The sequence below is a fragment of the Nannobrachium achirus genome (genome assembly GCF_963921795.1).
Source record: "Nannobrachium achirus genome assembly, chromosome: 6".
Taxonomy (NCBI): domain Eukaryota; kingdom Metazoa; phylum Chordata; class Actinopteri; order Myctophiformes; family Myctophidae; genus Nannobrachium; species Nannobrachium achirus.
This window is the reverse complement of record NC_137815.1, coordinates 31,772,960-31,791,071: the sequence shown is the minus strand read 5'-3', so window position 1 is coordinate 31,791,071 and position 18,112 is coordinate 31,772,960. Positions and strand designations below refer to the sequence as shown.

Here is an 18,112-nt window from a genome sequence, read left to right as displayed (position 1 = left end):
ATTGTGATTATTTTGTTGGGGTCCCCAGTTCAAAGTGGGGTCACAGTTGCCTGAAAAGGTTGAGAACCACTGCTGTGATCCATGTTTAAAATGCATGTCACATGGCTTAGACCAGAAGTTAACTACAGGCCCCAGCTTCCTGATAAGTAATGAAAGGAGCAATTCCCAGTTTTGATGAAAAAAATGAAAAATATCCTTTATCCCCAAATACCTTAACTAATAACTACATTTTGAAACACACATAACACATTTTGTCTCTTTAGACCTACTCTGGTGTACCTCAAGCAGGTGTCGTTGAAATTTCAGCCGTGGCCCAAGGAGATATACAGTATGAGGGATGCCAAGCGTTCTCCATTCCAGGAGAAAGAAGCACTCTGTGTCAATCCATTGCTCTGCAAAATATTGTTTTAACAGAGACACAAACTGTTTTTACAAGCTGTTTTTAAAGGCTGTCTGTTTCAAAGCGATAATGTGGTTATCTAATATGAGATAAATGCCAACAACAGTCATGTGAACTATTGTACATTCAGTAAAATGCATTCAGTAAAATGCCTATTACAGTACATACCTTCAAAACACGTGACCCACTCAGTCAGATTCCATGTATGCTATATGGTTATCTTTGACAAACTCATCCAACTTTAGGAAAAGAAGTAAGGAACAGAAAAATATTTAGGGCAACATATGATGGTGTGTGAGTGTGCACAAATTGTTAGCCATTTCTCACTAGTTTTGACACAAACCAAACTATAGCTAGGTAACAAATAATTCACTTGTTGCCACACTGTTTTATAACTTGCTAATTTAGCTGGATATGTATTTGACACACCAAGGTTAAGCTTTATTTATGCTCCATTGCACAATGTATTTGGTACCCGAAAATAGCAGATCTACAAGCTCACAAAGTTTACAATAATAACTTGGTGTAACACTGGGTCAACAGCTGGCCAGCTATGGCCAAAGTTAGCAAGTTGAGTTAGCTAAGTTAGCGAATGCCAATATCCACCCTTTGTGGTTTGTGTGAACAATGCTAAGAGAAATGAAAGAACAGAAAATTATTTATCTTATTGGCTATTGTCTTATATTAATGTCAAAAGCAGGTCCTTACTGTACCATTTCACCATTAAATAGCAGCCATGTCCAAATCACTGGTTCATCTCCTCCTGTCATTAGCTGCTGTCCAGTGGTAGTGAATGAAAAGGCGGGAACAATAAATGAATACATAAAGAAAGGTGAAAAGAGCGGCAAATTTTGAGGGCTGCCCTCAGTACGCCCGTTTAGGCCCATAGCATAGTTCTACCTTTGGGCCCAATGCAGTTTTTGTGTGGGCAGCCCACATCATTTGCCGCTCTTTTCACACGTACGGGCTGCCCACAGTACGCCCATGGTTAGCCCACGATGAATCAACAGCTGTGGGCTTCATTTGGGCAATCCCTCTATGGGCCTTTGCAGGTAAAGTGAGGGCTGGCATTGCCCTCACTGCCCACACATAGCCTGCAGAGGCCCACCCGAGGCTTGCTTGCAGGGGTGTGTGTGTGTGTGTGTGTGTGTGTGTGTGTGTGTGTGTGTGTGTGTGTGTGTTGATTTTCATATTCAGTTTGACAGTATTGTAGTCATTATACAATGTATCGTTGATTTTGCAAATAGGCCTAGTACAGTGTCTGAACAAAATAACATACTGTTACTGTCTGATGACAGCATTATACTGGTCAATTGACACCATTATGACTAATTATTTTTTATTATAGAAGTTTGGTGTTGTTATAACAGATGCCATTTTGTGGACTTGTGAAGTTAGCTCTGTGTTACATATATGTATATGTTTTTATATTTCAAATACATTTAGGCCTATGCATATTATGGATATTGTTTCATGTTGTCCTTCAGCAAGGCATAATGTTATTAATTGTTATTATTTGTAATAAATCAATACATTTTAGCTTGTACCTTGTGTGTCAATATGTATACATATGTGCCTATGCTGAAAAGCCAAATAGCCTAAGCATATCTGTGTTTTGAATGACTCTGGTTCTCTTGGGCTATTGTTTATCCTTACCAATTACATGAACCAAACTCCAAAAGGGTTGTGCAACAAATATGAAATTGATTTTACTATACAAACATACAGTAGTTAGAGCTAAAAAAGAATCGCATGGATGCACCTGGGACGTATCCTCAGTGATGTGGCCCAAGGTCATAGTAGCTACCTACAGTACGATCAGTCCCATTATAGGGAAAGACAGGGCCACACTCTGCTGCTCCGTAACTACTCTGCCGAGACTGGTAGAGGCAATCTGGTGCCTGGAAGGACCAGGCTCTGTCAGTTGTAAGGATAATGAACTGCAGCTAATCACCCACTGAGCCTGATAGGATTAGTCTAACTGCTGCTTGTGTTTGGGCCAATGATTTAATCTGTGTTAGGGACTTAGTTTCATCCCTCCCTAATAGACTGTTCATTCACTGAGTGGCAAAGTTCAAGAGAAAGATCACAGATTACAGAAGTAAACGACCATCGATTGAAAGTGCTGAGGCACGCAGTGGTCTGTAGCGCTGTCGCCTCACAGCTAGAAGGTCCCGGGTTCGATTCACGCTGGGCCGTGTTCTCTCCGTGTCATCAGTGCCCATGACCTATGGGGCTGGCGAAAGGGCTCTATACTGCCTCCCCCTGGGGGCGCCTGATGGAGGGGAAGGGAACTGGTTGGAATAACGGGTCGGGTCCCTTCCACGCGTTACGTTCTACTGGGGAAACTCCCCCCTGTCAGGAGATAAGAAGCGGTTTGTTCACTCCTCATGCATTGATGGAAGTTTGAGCTCAGTTTGGGGCTCTCCCCAGGTTGGCATGAAAAATGGGTTACATAAGCATGGGATAAAGATTTAAAAATAAAAATAAAAATAAATGTGCATAGACCATAAAAATGAATGGACATTAATGGGACCTCTGTTGTTCCTAATATACGTGAACGACATGGCATCTGCTTGCGACTGCAACCTGTTCCTGTTCGCGGATGACTCGGCTCTCCTAGTCTCCTATTACTGGGACCTCTGTTGTTCCTAATATACGTGAACGACATGGCATCTGCTTCCTGTTCGCGGATGACTCGGCTCTCCTAGTCTCGGGCAAGGACCACTTGCAGGTTGAAAAGACACTTAACTCTGAACTAAGTAAGATCTGCACATGGCTTAACGACAACAAATTATCAATTCACCTGGGAAAAACAGAGTCCATCCTTTTTGGATCAAATCATAACCTCAAAAAAGTCGAAAACTTCACAATCAAAGTGGGTGACAAGGTCATAACACGAAAAAACGAAATCTCTTACTTAGGATGCATCCTTGAAGCTAATCTTTCCAGTGAAAAGATGACTTCTAAAGTAATAAATAAAATCAACCAACGAACTCGTTTCCTACAGAGGATCGCCCCGATGGTCAATTTCAACACACTGAAGACCATAGCTGGTGGAGTCCACGTATGGTATCGTGACGCACCACAAGCCCTGAAAACTAAACTCCAAACAGCCCAAAATAAACTAATTAGGGTCCTGCTTATCCTTCCCTATCAGACTCACCTCACCGCTACTCACCAGTTAAGAGTGGGGTGGCTCAGAGTAGATGACAGAGTACAGCAACTTGCAATGGGCCTGGTGTACAAGATACACTACACCACTATGATACCCAAGTACCTTTCAAAATACTTTATAAACATTAAGGATGTCCATAATTACAACACCAGAGGCAGCGCCACAGATCACTTTCAACCCAGAGTTAAAACCAACAAAGGGTCAAACTCTTTTTTCTGCTATACCACCAAAATGTGGAAAGCCTTACCGAAGGCCATAAAGGAGTGTGGATCACTAGCATCCTTTAAAATTGCCCTGAAAAACCACTTACAGGCAGCAGCCGTTCGCAACTGGTAAAAAATGAACCTAGCCCAACCCTACCCTCCCCTGCCCCTTCTTTGTATATACTGTTTATTTTAGACTTACTGTATTTTTTTTGTTTTTCTTTACATATCTACTGCATAGTACTGTGTTCTATTTGTCTGTCATTCAATGTTATATGAGATACTTCAATGGTTTCCAGTGGAAATAAGCTTAGTCTTTTCATGGATCTCCTTTTAGTAGACCTTGTACCAGTGAACTGTACCGTCATGAAACTGTACCTTTTCCTATGCAAACTTCTAATAAAGTCTTCAACCAATCAATCAATGGACTCTACAGACGAAAATGAAGGGTAAATGAAGTAAATGAAGACTATTTGGCAAGCGTGTGCAATCCGCCATCTTCCTACATCCTGCCCTGAAATGGAAATGAAACCAAATTTATTTTGGTTGGGAGCTTGTCAATCAAGCTAGCTGCGCCCCTCCTACAGCGTATACCCTACTTTATCATCAATTTTAAAATACAATGGGACCATAATTTAACAAAATGCATACCATGGTGATTTATGAAAATGTTTATTATACAATCTTAGTCGACTAAATATCATATGATTTTAGTCGACTAAATCTACTGTTGATTTTGTCGCCAAAAGTTAACTTGGAAGGCCTTGATGGCAGCCTCGCGTAGCCAGGCTTACTCATCTGCGAAGAGAAAAGACTGGTTACGACCATAGGCTGAAACGGCATGAAACGGTGCTACTTCCGCCGGGAGAATTTCACCGTAAGACTGCAACGCATGACGTAACTTCCGTTAACCGCAGCACTTCCGATGTCTGCAGATTCATGCCATTTACATCGCCTATTGTGGCCAGGGTGCCTTGATAGTAGCCTGATTTACAGTCCACTCGGAGAGTGGGTGGGGTCTATGGGCTGGTACCAGGCTACCTTGATGGCGTCATAATGCCTGATTTTACACTTGAATGTGTGCTGAAAATAGCAGACAACGCATCCGGTGGTTTTATCCAGTATTATTGTTGCTATTGCTGTTTTTCTATTGGCACAGTCTTGCGGACCTTGTCACACTAGCATCTCGCTGCTACCTACTGTATATGAGTGACAAATAAACCCTCTTCATTCAATGTAATACCCAATACGACTGATGATACTGTAACACATCAGGGTTTTGTGTTAATTGCTTTACTCCATTTCATAAAACAGGACACAGGTGACATAAACCAACCAAATGAATAGCCTGGGGAGCCAAGACTAGTCACAGGTGAACTTTGGAAAATCTACGTTTTATGTTAGGCCACTCCCATTGCCACACCCCTTTTATCCAATAGAGCATCGCAGTTGAAGCCCCACCCCGTCCTCACTCTGGTGTCGGAAGCGTTTTCCGCATTCATTTCTTCCATAGACATTTCATAAAGTATTTATTTAAACGTTTTTAAGCCTTGGACAAAGCCACCTCGGCTGGAGAGGAATCATGTCAATATTCACATTTTTTTGAATGCAAAGATTAATTAGAAAGCTGAAAAAAGGGCAGGGTACAAGACTGTGTAGCCTACATGATTATTTTTAAAATTGCGGAAACTACACTCCCAGAATGCATTGCGAATGACAGTCTTGTTTCCTGAAATACAGCCCTTAAATCACGCTCAGTTTAGTTATCCAGGCCAGCATATGGCCTGAAATGTAGTGATTGTCATCTCTGTGGACGCTCTTATCGTCATCCTTAACATAGTGCATCATATTTGTAAAAGAAAGACGATCGCTCACGGAGTTCTGCTGAAGTGCAATAATCCGCCGGGAAGACAGGGGGCAGTAGCTACTTCCGCGGTAACCGCAAGATATGTGAAAGAAGAAGAAGCTAGACCAATCACAGACGTCGATTTCACAGGATGTACATGTTTAGCAGCATGGGAAATGCAGTTCTTCTCCGTGCGATCTTGATTAAAATGTGTTTTTACTAAAACTAGAGTGATTGCATACATACTGTACTCGGGGGTTCTACAGGAGCATATAGAACCATTTTACAACCACCAGCCTAGTGGTAAGTGTACATTGAATTGCTACGACTTTGTGGCTGATAATGAAAAACCCTATGGTAAAGATGAATGGCCAGCTTGCTTCCGACACCTCACTGTGATGCTCAATTGTAATGAAAACACTTCACCTCCATGCAACATTTTAGCCTCCTACGTCAAATATTGGACCTGTTAGAGAGGGTATTTTAATACTTTCTCATTTTGATAATTGAGGCAACCAATTAAATGTTCAACTGGTGTAGGCTATTTGCTGCGATACATTTTAGATTTGGTTGAAATCCTACTTTCAGCTAGCTTCTATAACGTTTGCCAACTCACAAATTGTAAATATTTGTTGCAGACGGGCCGGCGAGGGAAAAAAAAAAGACGGTTCAAGTACAACTATCAGGTCTGTTTCACCAAGAAATGAGGGTTAGAGTGTGAAGCATCTCAGTAAGATGCATCTTCTCTGTTCTCGCCCATGGCAATTAGAACGAACAAAAGGGCTTTTTGGAGCGACTGTAGCGATCCTCCCAATGGAGATGTTAAACCCACGCTGGTGTCCAGGGCTCTGGAATTTTCCTTGAAGGAAATTACAGTGGATGTGAACCCCAACGTAACAATTAGAGTCAGTTTAGCAAGAGGAAATAAATGGTTACATGAAGGAGCACGACACACAGTATGTGTTTACAAGAAGACAAAGAGGCGAGGGACATGGAAGGGATTGCCTGCGTGCATCTTGCATCTGAGCCCCGTTTTCACTGAGTTGAAATGCATCTCTTATATTTATAAATGTCCTCTTTCCTGAGTGCAATTATTCCAAATGTTTTTTTGTGTGAAATGGCAGTAGCAAGATATTAGATACTAGTACACATGAGTTCATGATGTAATTAGAAGAGTAGCCTAGTGTATAGCCTACAGTATATTTATTATAAATATTTTGTCTTATTGTATTGTGTGTGTGTGTGTGTGTGTGTGTGTGTGTGTGTGTGTGTGTGTGTGTGTGTGTGTGTGTGTGTGTGTGTGCGTGCGTGCGTGCGTGCGTGCGTGCGTGCGTGCGTGCGTGCGTGCGTGCGTGCGTGCGTGCGAGAGAGAGAGAGAGAGAGAGAGAGAGAGAGAGAGAGAGAGAGAGATTTATACTGTATATAAATCAGCAGTCCTATATCTTCGGCAGTCCTATATCTTCGAGACACTCATCCTCCACTGACAACGGAAGGCTTGTAGACCTCTTTTGCAGTTTACAGTTTACAGTTTAGGCATTTAGCAGACGCTTTTAATCCAAAGCGACTTACAATAAGCAGATACAACATCACAATAATAAACAAGATAATAGGTCAGTACATTAACAGCAATATAACAATGTAAATGGATATCTATCTAGAGAAAAACACAATATAATCAAGTTCTAAAGAAACCTAAAAAACAAATGTTAACTAGCTTCATGTATGGTCATTGATTTTACTGTAGTGCTAAGGGTTTAGGTGGAGTCTGAAAAGGTGAGTCTTCAGTCCACGGCGAAAGGCAGCGAGTGAGTCCGTTGTTCTAAGTGCGACAGGGAGTTTATTCCACAACTTGGGAGCCAAGAGGGCAAACTGTCTCGGACGAGTGGATTTTTGCCCTGGAGTTTTTAGCGAGGGTTCGGTCAGCATCCCTGTGTTGGCTGATCTAAGTGAACGAGTGGGGGAGTAGGGGTTTTGCAAGTAGCCTAAGACTTGTGGCCAAGACAGGGCTAAAGCAGCACGAAAAGAACAAAATGATATAGCAACCAAAACCAAAGGATCTGAGACCAATGAAACACATGAATCAAGTATAAATGTATCTTCCTCATTGAAAAAAGACAATTGCATCATGATTTATTTTCTGCAGCATGTAATTAGGGGATGACACTGTTAATTGGCTTTACTATTATACCGCCTTATACTGCTGCTGTATACGTCCCCTAAGGACCTTGTTTAGCTGTTATAAGCCAACTTGCTCTCTGTAAACACAAGGCATGCTGTGATTTGGTGTTGCAGGGAAGCTTTGAAAGTCAAAACGTCACCCCTGCAAAATAATAAATATGCGCAGACCAGTTGGTGCTTCAGTATTCTTTCCTGAAGTGCCCAGGTATTATTCTCTCTAAGACAATGGTTCTCAAGCCTTTAAGGCTGTGACCCCCCAAAAAATTATCATATATGAACTGGGGACCTCCCACCCTGACAAGCACTTGGAATTGTAGGAGATACATCATATTGTGAAAATAGCTGTTGACCAGCTTTTATAGTTTAGTCTGCTGATTACCTTTGATGCAGTAATTTTTTCTTTATTTGCCTTTAGATATATTTTTTAAGTTATTGAAAAGGTTTAAAAGTTCTTAAATTGTCACATGGTTGAGAACCACTGCTCTAGGATTCATGCACGAATGTCAAATCAAACTTAATTCCATGTCCTTTATCTATGAAACATGTCTTGAACCACAAAATAAACCTATACTAACTTTTTTGTCACGCTGAAGGTGTGGCCAAGACTATGACTTCACCCCTGTCCAAAGGCCGCCTTTTGCTGAACATTGGTAGGCCTATTGGCCTTGAAACTTCACATTGGCCTGTTAGACCGATTTTTGCTATTACTCGTACAGATTTTGTCCAAACATCGCGCAAATCGGTACACGTTTGATTTTTCATACTTCATCCTGATTGTCTAAGATTGACCTGGTGGCCTGGTGGAGACCTGTGATACGACAAGCAAATGTTTCTCGTTCATACATTTTTCAGAACAAAATCATCAAGTGGTACTGTATGTAGTAGCCTTTAGTGATGTGCAGTGGTGGAAAAAGTACTCTTTTTTTGTTACTAAAGTAAAAGTATCAATAATGCAATATAGAAATACTCTGTTAGGGTGCCCTCAGACCAAGGGTGCCCTCAGACCAAAATACCTATGAGAGTGGAATCCGCGTTCCGCCAATGCATTTCAATGAGAAGGGAGCGTTTTTTGCAGAAATCCTCTGCTGGCATGAAACCGCTTCACTCTCATTGAAATGAATTGGCGAAATGCGGATTCCACTCTCATAGGCATTTTGGTGTATTTTACAAGTAAAATTGAAGAATTCACATGTACTTGGGTAGAAGTACAAAAGTATTGGCATCAAAATGTAGCCTACTTAAAGTACCAAAAGTAAAAGTACTCATTATGCAGAATGTCCCATTTCAAGTTTTCAAATTTACAAACATCTTTTGAAAATAGCAGATTTACAAGCTCACAATGAGTTGCATCGCGACACATTGTGAGCTTCTAGATCAGCTATTTTCAAATGGCCAAAATGTATATAGGGCTGGAGTGGTTAATGTATGTGATAATAATCAAAATCTACAAAGTAACTAGTACCTAAAGTTCTCAAATACATGTCATTGTAGTGGAGTAAAAGTACAATAATTGGATCCGAGATGTAGTGGAGTAGAAGAGAAAGTATTGGAAATTGTAAATACTCAAGTACAAATACCAAAATGTCACTTATGTACAGTACTTAAGTACAGTGGTGTACAGTTACTTTACACCACTGTATGTAGCCTGTGATGTGATATAGCAGGCCTTTGGTTTAGACAAGAAACTCTCAAGAGGGGGTATTTTGTAGTATCAATCATGTAGACAACATCTTTTCATGCATGCATTATCATTTATTAATCTATTTCTAGACTTTTCTTATTTATAAAATATATACAGAATATTGTGACATACAGTAGGCCAACAAAAATGACATAAAAATGCAGATTCATTTCCATTCACATCTGAAGTTCATCCATTCATCACAAACATTTATTAACTAAAAAATAAAATAAAAAAACATGCTTTATTTTTAGATGTTTGACATGCTTGACCGTGATCCTGAGAATTCCTTACTCATTTTCTGGTATCAAAGGGTTTTGTCTCAGTGATGGGTTGAAGCAGTTTGGATCCAAGCCTTAACACTTTCACAACTTCAGATATACTTTATCCCACAGAAAATACATGGCTTCATCTGTTGATCTCTGCCATGTTGTGAATAACTATGTCCATTCATTGCAAGTCAGGTATTTGCATTTTTTTCTTTTTCCTAAATTGAAATGTATGTCAGTCCATGAAGATGATCATTCAGAATCAAGAAGACATTGTGAAGGAAAATGTCCATAATAACAATGACATCTCTTTCCTTAAGATGTGGTGGAGACTTCTGTCTTGCTGGTAGACACTGAGGTCTCATCTTCAACCATGCCACCCATTCCAACAGCCTGTAGAATGCAGCTACGGAACTGGAAAGGAGAACAAATGGGGTATAGTTGTGAAGTGAGGTATTTCCACAATACAATAACTACAACACTAAGGAGGACTCCTATTAGATTCAGGACATAGGGACTAATAATGAGGGGAGATGAATCAAACTATTCTGTTACTTGATCTGCCCAGTCGAGTACATTATCTTAATTGCATGATTAGGGTTCCATAATGGCAATAATTTATGAAGATAAAACAGCTTGAATTCATCAATTCATAAAAGCAGAAATTAGAGTTGCCAAAGTGGGAATTGCTGAAGTTAAAGGGTGGGGTAAGTGATATTTTTTGGGATTAAAACAAAATGGTTAAAGCTCTATCAGCAATCATTGCTATACTGTAGACTGTTTGTTCAGCTACTGGTTCTCCATGTCTCTCCAGCTCTTTAATAAACAGAAAATATATCATTTCAGCCAGTCAGGAGAGAGTAGTTTGTCCCAGCTCCAATTTTGTCTGTTCATTTCTTAGTGACAACACTTCACTTGTTTAAGCTGTATCCTGCTGTAACAACTATCAGAATATAGAGCTATTTAAAACATACGGTAACTAAATAAAATCACTTATCTTACCTTTAATAACTGTTAATAATATCTGTAACATAGTTGAGTAAGTGAATGTGTAATATATCTTACCTGTTTATTAAACAGCACATAGATGATTGGATTGACCAAGGCAGAGCTTTTTGCAAAGAAGGCAGGGATAGCCATGGAAATAGCACTGAAAGCAATCCCCTTGTTGAAGAAGAGATAGGCTGCGTAGCTGGCATAAGGTGACCAAGCAAACAAGAATCCCAAAACCATGAGCACACACATGCGTGTGACTTCCTTCTCAGCTTTCTGGGTGGATGCTGAGTCCTGCTGCTGAGCTGCTGCCTAAAATGGATCATGACATTAATAATATAAATTAGAATAGTTCATGTTTCAAAGGCTATATATACAGTATAATATGAACTTTAGTGATCAAAAGAAACCAGTTTCCAAGACTAGTTTTAATTTAAGTTAATGTTACGTTTTTCTTTGTGCTTATAGATTTAGAGAACCATTTTGGGACATTTTGGACTATCTTACCGCTTTGACTGTCAGCACAAGGCTTCCGTAGGTGAAGAAGATTGTGACAACTGGAACACAGAAGTGGCAACTGAACATGTACATGACGTATGCATCATTGTTGAATCCTGGAGCGTTGGTGTAGTAGTCTGGTCCACAGGAGGCCTGGATGCCCTCAGGAATGTATCTGATTAATTGAGTCAATTGAGAGCAGTGATTAGGAAGCCAATAAATGACATACATTCTGCCAATGGATGATATGATGATCTATTCATTTGAACCTACCTGGACCAGCCAACAAGTGGAGGGACAGCACAGGAGGCAGCCATGATCCAGCTGAAACCAACTCCAGCTCCAGCGTGACTGGCCGTGAACTTGAAGCTTCCCATGGGTTTGCACACAACAATGTATCTCTCAACAGCCAGCACCACCAATGACCACAGAGAAATTTGACCTGTAAGTGAATAGAAAATAAATGTTTAGCTTTACGTAATTACATCTAGGTCCAATGACCTTTTACAATTCCCATACAAAGGGTTGTGGCAATGACACAATGAAAGACATGTATGCAATGCATTTACAGGTACTATACAAGTCATATTCATACCTCCCATTGTAGACATGAAGCCCTCAATGACGCAACCAATTGGTCCAAAAATAAAGTAACCAAACATACACGTGACAAACGTGACGGTGAATCCAAAAATGACCATGATCAATCCGGCCACGGCCAAGTTTACAAGAATGAAGTTAAGAGGTTGACGGAGCTTCTTGTTCTGCAATGTAACAAACACTGTCAAACCATTGATGGGGAAGCCAGTGCAGATGAGGAAAAACATCCATGCTGCGAGTGCGTAGAAAGCCGCTGGTGGGGCCAAGTAATACTGAGGATATTCGTAAGGATTCCGCACGAGCCCACTCCTGTTGTTCATGGGAATGTAGAAGTTCTTTCCTTCTGTGGCGTTCTCCATGATGTTGCCGTATGCAGTCCCAGACCGTGCACTGTTTGACAAAACGCGTGTGCAGTGCTAAACCTTCTCTGCAACTGACCTCGCCCAAAGGTGCGAGTTTTATACCGTTAGGCGTGTTACTCTCAAATTAGATTACTGGGGGATTAAGAATAAATCTCAAGCTCAACCCTGGTTCTAATTCTTCTAACGCCGGATGGAAGGGCTCTAAATTCATTGTGTTTACGCAGGGCGTTCGTTCTGCCTCCAGTTGAAACTGAAGGGATATGACATTTTTGAAAGAAGGAATTGCAGAAGGTTGAAAGAATAATAAATGATTTGATGCTTAGATGTAGTGTACAGTAACCTGAGTACTGACTCACCCTTAGGGCGTCTTACTGGTAAATATACTTATAATCTATTCAGGGTTCGAATCCTACCTTTGCTTTGACGTTTTGATTTTGGCTGCTTTCAGTCAGTCAGCACCACTGTGTGTGTGTGTGTGTGTGTGTGTGTGTGTGTGTGTGTGTGTGTGTGTGTGTGTGTGTGTGTGTGTGTGTGTGTGCGCGTGCGCATGCGTGCGTGTGTGTGTGTGTGTGTGAGAGAGAGAAAGAGAGAGAGAGAGAGAGAGAGAGAGAGAGAGAGAGAGAGAGAGAGAGAGAGAGAGAGAGAGAGACAGCTGCGCTTGACTGTACTCGCTTGGTATTAACTCTCTGCATGAATAAAAGTTGAATAAGCATCTTTCAGGTGGGAATAAGTTTATCTATTTGGACATTTAGGTATGATATATGTAGGACTGTCAGTCCAATATCGAAAAAAAAAAGTTAAACACTTAGAAAAAAAAGAGACCCCCATAGGGGTTTTTGACTATGGGGGCTCAGACTTTATCTATGGGTGCCAAGCCCCCATTGGCCCCCCCTTAATTCAAAGTCTGAATGTATTACAAGATCCTTATAACACTGTATAATTATAGTTACGGTATAAGCACTCATACGTTTTCATAATGCTTAATTGATTGATTGAAATGTGTTGATTGCAATCAACACATTTCAAAGCCTTTCATGATGACATAAACTAAAGTATTATAATTCTTCATAATGACTAAGCACTGGCAGACTGGACATGACACTAGTATATCACAGGGACTGTTACTGATTAGCTGTAGTGCTGAATCAGAATTAGAAGGATTTTAATAACCAAGTAATACATGTATGGGTATTGTCTTGCTGCCTCATTAAAGTTTTACCATGTAACTTTTTTTATAAAACAAATCTTAAAATTGTCCTAACTCTTAAATCACTAAAGTTTTAGAACACCCACTTCGTTATTTTCAGCTTCTGAAGCCTTCTCTTTATATGTTTTCTATGATCCTGACCGGGGTCCGGTTTTCGCGCAAAAATTACGTCATCATACACTACCGGCCAATCACAGCGAGGGTTATACACTGCCGGCCAATCACAGCGCATCTTGAAGTGGGGTCGCTAGCTATCACAATAGGGCGGCCATATTTGTAGGCGCCTGTGTCTCTATCTATACTCGGGTGAAACACTCCGTTTCTCCGGAATGTCTGAACGCACAGGAACCAGGGACCCCTCTAAAGATAGATCTCGGCGAGGTGGAGGCAGACGCGGGGGTGACGCGGGGGTGTGAGGCCCGGTCCGCGGCGAAAAACGGCCGAAAGACGCGGACGCTACTGACCACTAGTTGAGCAACTTACACAGTATAGCTTTAAGTACAAGGAAAACAATGGATCTTAGATACCTGTGCATATTTTCTAGCATGTACAGTAGCCTACATGAAGTTATCGGTATCTAAGATCCTCCCTCTGAATGACCAGAAGGGGGATATCCCTAGGCTAAATGGAACCCTACATTTTTGAGTGGTGGTCACACCGTCTCCTATGCGTGACTGCAGCGTGTGTATGTTAAGGCTCATTCATAGTCCAGGGTGGAGTGAGCGCATTCGTCATTGAGTTCAACCTTTTGGTCAAGTTTCAAAAACATTTTTGGCTACAATAGCAACAATACATAAGCAACCACATTCGCAATTCCCCAAATTGCATCTCCCTAGATCATACATGGGCAACAGGTGGCCCGGGGGCCACATGCGGTCCCCACCTTCACTTAATGCGGCCCGTAGGTTAAGACTGATATATTATTGATTTCAGCTGTTCGAATTCCAAACATGCAAATATGATCTACTTTACTTCAGTCTGTAATAGTAGCTTAATGACAAATATTTAAGAAAAACATTGTCTTTTTCATGTCGAATGTATTTTTATTTAAAGTTGTACCATGTAACTTTTTTTATAAAACAAATCTTAAAATTGTCCTAACTGTTAAATCGCTAAAGTTTTAGAACACCCACTCCGTTATTTTCAGCTTCTGAAGCCTTCTCTTTATATGTTTTCTTCTTAGCAGTGACAGGGGCGGGATTTCGCGCCAAAATGACGTAATCTGCATCATCTGTATACGTTGTGTATACGTTTCAGTCACATCTGAAGATCATCCATTCATCACATCCAATCCAAACATTTTTTGTTAACGAAAAAAAGGTCCTTTACAGTGTATCTGGTATCAATTTCAAAATGGTGGATTAAATTGGTTTGGATCTGAGTGTTAGCATACACTTACACTTCTTCAGATATACTTCATTATTTGTGACCACACAGCAAATGCATAGCTTCATCTGATCATCCCTGTCATGTGGTGAAGTGTGAAACCTATTTCCATTAATTGCAGGCGCAGGTATTTGCATTTTGTCCTTTTTTCAGAATTGAAAAAAGAAAAAGAAGTACATCCATGAAGATGATCATTCAGAATCAAGTAGATATGATAAAGGAAAATGTCCATAATACTGATGGCATGACATCTCTGTTCTTAAGATGTTGTGGACACTTCTGTCTTGCTGGTAGACATTGAGGTATCATCTTCAACCATGCCACCCATTCCAATGGTCTGAAGCATGCAGCTACGGAACTGGAAAATAATACAGTGGTAGCTCAGAAACATTCACCAAAATAGATTCTTACAATTTAACATATGTCATAATAAGATAACTAAGGAGGACTGTCTTTCATACTGTGGGTGTGGGAATTACCACATTTAATAACTAATCTGTAACATAGTAAAGTATGTGAATGCAGTCATCTTTGGTCTGTAAAATATCTTACCTGTTTATTAAACACTACATAGATGATTGGATTGACCAAAGCAGAACTTTTTGCAAAGAAGGCAGGGATAGCCATGGAAATTGCACTGAAAGCAATCCCCTTGTTGAAGAAGAGATAGGCTGCGTAGCTGGCATAGGGTGACCAAGCAAACAAGAATCCCAAAACCATGAGCACACACATGCGTGTGACTTCCTTCTCAGCTTTCTGGGTGGATGCTGAGTCCTGCTGCTGAGCTGCTGCCTAAAATAGATCATGACAGAAATGACAGAAATAAGAATAGTTCTCGTGTCAAAGGCTATATAGGCCTATATAACATATGAACTTTGTGATCAAAAGATACCAATTTACAAGCCTAGTTTTAATTAAAAGGAAACTAGGCAAGTCTGTGTGTGTATACAAACACTTTCCTCCCTACACAGGCATTAAACAGGTAGCTGTCTTTGATGCTTTCATGGATTAGAGAGATCACTAATGAGCACTTGACACTTTTATGGCCCAATCAATTACCTCAGTGCACAACCCATTTGAAGTTCAAAGGGAGCAAGCCGGTTGAGCTCCCCCCGCCCCTCATATATATATATATATATATATATATATATATATATATATATATATATACCGGTATATGTATATATATATATATATATATATATATATATATATATATATATATATATATATATATATATATATATATATATATATATATATATATACCCACACACACACACACACACACACACACACACACACACACACACACACACACACACACACACAAACACACAGACACACACACACACACACACACACACACACACACACACACACACACACACACACACACACACACACACACACACACATAGTCTTAATGTTACCTAGTTTCCCTTTAAAACTTTTCTTTGGGACATTTTGGACCATCTTACCGCTTTGACTGTCAGCACAAGGCTTCCGTAGGTGAATAAGATTGTGACCACTGGAACACAGAAGTGGCAGCTGAACAGGTACATGACGTATGTATCATTGTTGAATCCTGGAGCGTTGGTGTAGTAGTCTGGTCCACAGGAGGCCTGGATGCCCTCAGGAATGTATCTGATTAATTGAGTCAATTTATAACAGTGATTAGGAAGCCAATTACATACATTCTGCCAATGGATGATCTATGACATTCATTTGAACTTACCTGGACCAGCCAACAAGTGGAGGGACAGCACAGGAAATAGCCATGACCCAAGCGAAACTAACTCCAGCTCCAGCATGGGCGGCCGTGAACTTGAAGCTTCCCATGGGTTTGCACACAACAATGTATCTCTCAACAGCCAGCACCACCAATGACCACAAAGAAACTTGACCTGTAAAAGTGAATATAAAAGAAATGTTTAGCTTTAATTAATTACATCTAAAGAACTAATCTAAAGAACACAATGAAAGACCTACAGTATATGTATGCATTATACCTCCAATTGTAGACATGAAGCCCTCAATGACGCAACCGATTGGTCCAAAAATAAAGTAACCAAACATACACGTGACAAAGGTGACGGTGAATCCAAAAATGACCATGATCAATCCGGCCACAGCCAAGTTTACGAGAATGAAGTTAAGAGGTTGACGGAGCTTCTTGTTCTGAATTGTAACCAACAATGTCAAACCGTTGATGGGGAAGCCAGTGCAGATGAGGAAAAACATCCATGCTGCGAGCATGTAGAAAACAATGGGATCTGCCAAGTAATACTGAGGATATTCGTAAGGATTCCGCACAAGCCCAGTCCTGTTGTTCATGGGAATGTAGAAGTTCTTGCCTTCTGTGGCGTTCTCCATGATGTTGCCGTATTATGCAGTCCCAGACCGTGCACTGTTTGACAAGAGATGTGCAGACAAAGCAGTGCCAGATCGACCAATTTGTAACCGTGCTCACCAAAGGTGCGAGTTTTATACCTTTGGGCTGTGCAGTGTTGCCGTGGTCTTGGGTCGCGCGCCCCCGGCGACCCATATCTTTTTTGAGCCGGGGTCTCGCACGCCCCCAAGTTCACACCTCGACAACTGTTTTAACAAAGAAACAAGCCTATATGCATATCAATAGACCTGTATAGTAGGGGTTGAGCGACGTTCGCGACCCCCCAAACATTGAATCACCACTGCACCACTGGGGCTGTGCTCTCACATGAACTGAATCTGGAGGATTACAAAGACAAGCTCTTTTAAAACCCATATGGAAGGGTTGTGTGTTCATCATATATCTTACCAAAATCTAAATGCAGCCTATAAATCTTCTTAACACCTTAAGGTCTTTATTGTTGTTGTTGTTGTATCATAACCATTACACAGGGGTGTTTGCACACACACACATACACACACACTTTAGTTCTCAAATCTTCTTAACACCTTATGGAATGGTTTTGTGCCCATCATATCACATACATGACCTCCTGGCATTGTGCCCACCACTGATTGGCATTGCAGGGATAAGCACTGGGCTGCAGCAGCATGCCATTAAAGAAAAGCCTGTAGGTCTGGAAGGAAACTATGATTGCTACTCCTGATGCACCAGTGTGCAGTGTCAGGTACCCTAGCACAGTTGTTCTCTACCACTAGGCCCGGAGTAACAATAGAACTAGCTGGAGTTTAAGCACCAGGGCCCGCCGTCTGCGGGGCCCTGCGTAAATTATGCATCACACGCCTACCACATGACAAGCATTATAGAAATCAGGATCTCTTGATACCATTTCTTATATGAACCTTACTATAAAGTGTGA

The 18,112-nt window shown here is 40.8% G+C and overlaps 2 protein-coding genes across 2 annotated transcripts; both read right to left on the bottom strand.

The window, feature by feature from the left end:
• Positions 1-10,070: 10,070 nt before the first annotated feature.
• Positions 10,071-12,205, bottom strand: LOC308287376 (green-sensitive opsin-like; the record flags this gene model as incomplete). Its single annotated transcript, XM_080728528.1, has 5 exons — positions 10,071-10,169; positions 10,821-11,060; positions 11,256-11,421; positions 11,520-11,688; positions 11,842-12,205. The coding sequence occupies 5 exons, from the start codon at positions 12,203-12,205 to the stop codon at positions 10,071-10,073; spliced, it is 1,038 nt and encodes a 345-aa protein (XP_080584654.1).
• A 2,855-nt stretch (positions 12,206-15,060) lies between these two features.
• LOC308287377 (green-sensitive opsin-like) lies at positions 15,061-17,177 on the bottom strand (the record flags this gene model as incomplete). Its single annotated transcript, XM_080728529.1, has 5 exons — positions 15,061-15,159; positions 15,354-15,593; positions 16,283-16,448; positions 16,540-16,708; positions 16,814-17,177. The coding sequence occupies 5 exons, from the start codon at positions 17,175-17,177 to the stop codon at positions 15,061-15,063; spliced, it is 1,038 nt and encodes a 345-aa protein (XP_080584655.1).
• Between the last annotated feature and the right edge of the window lie 935 nt (positions 17,178-18,112).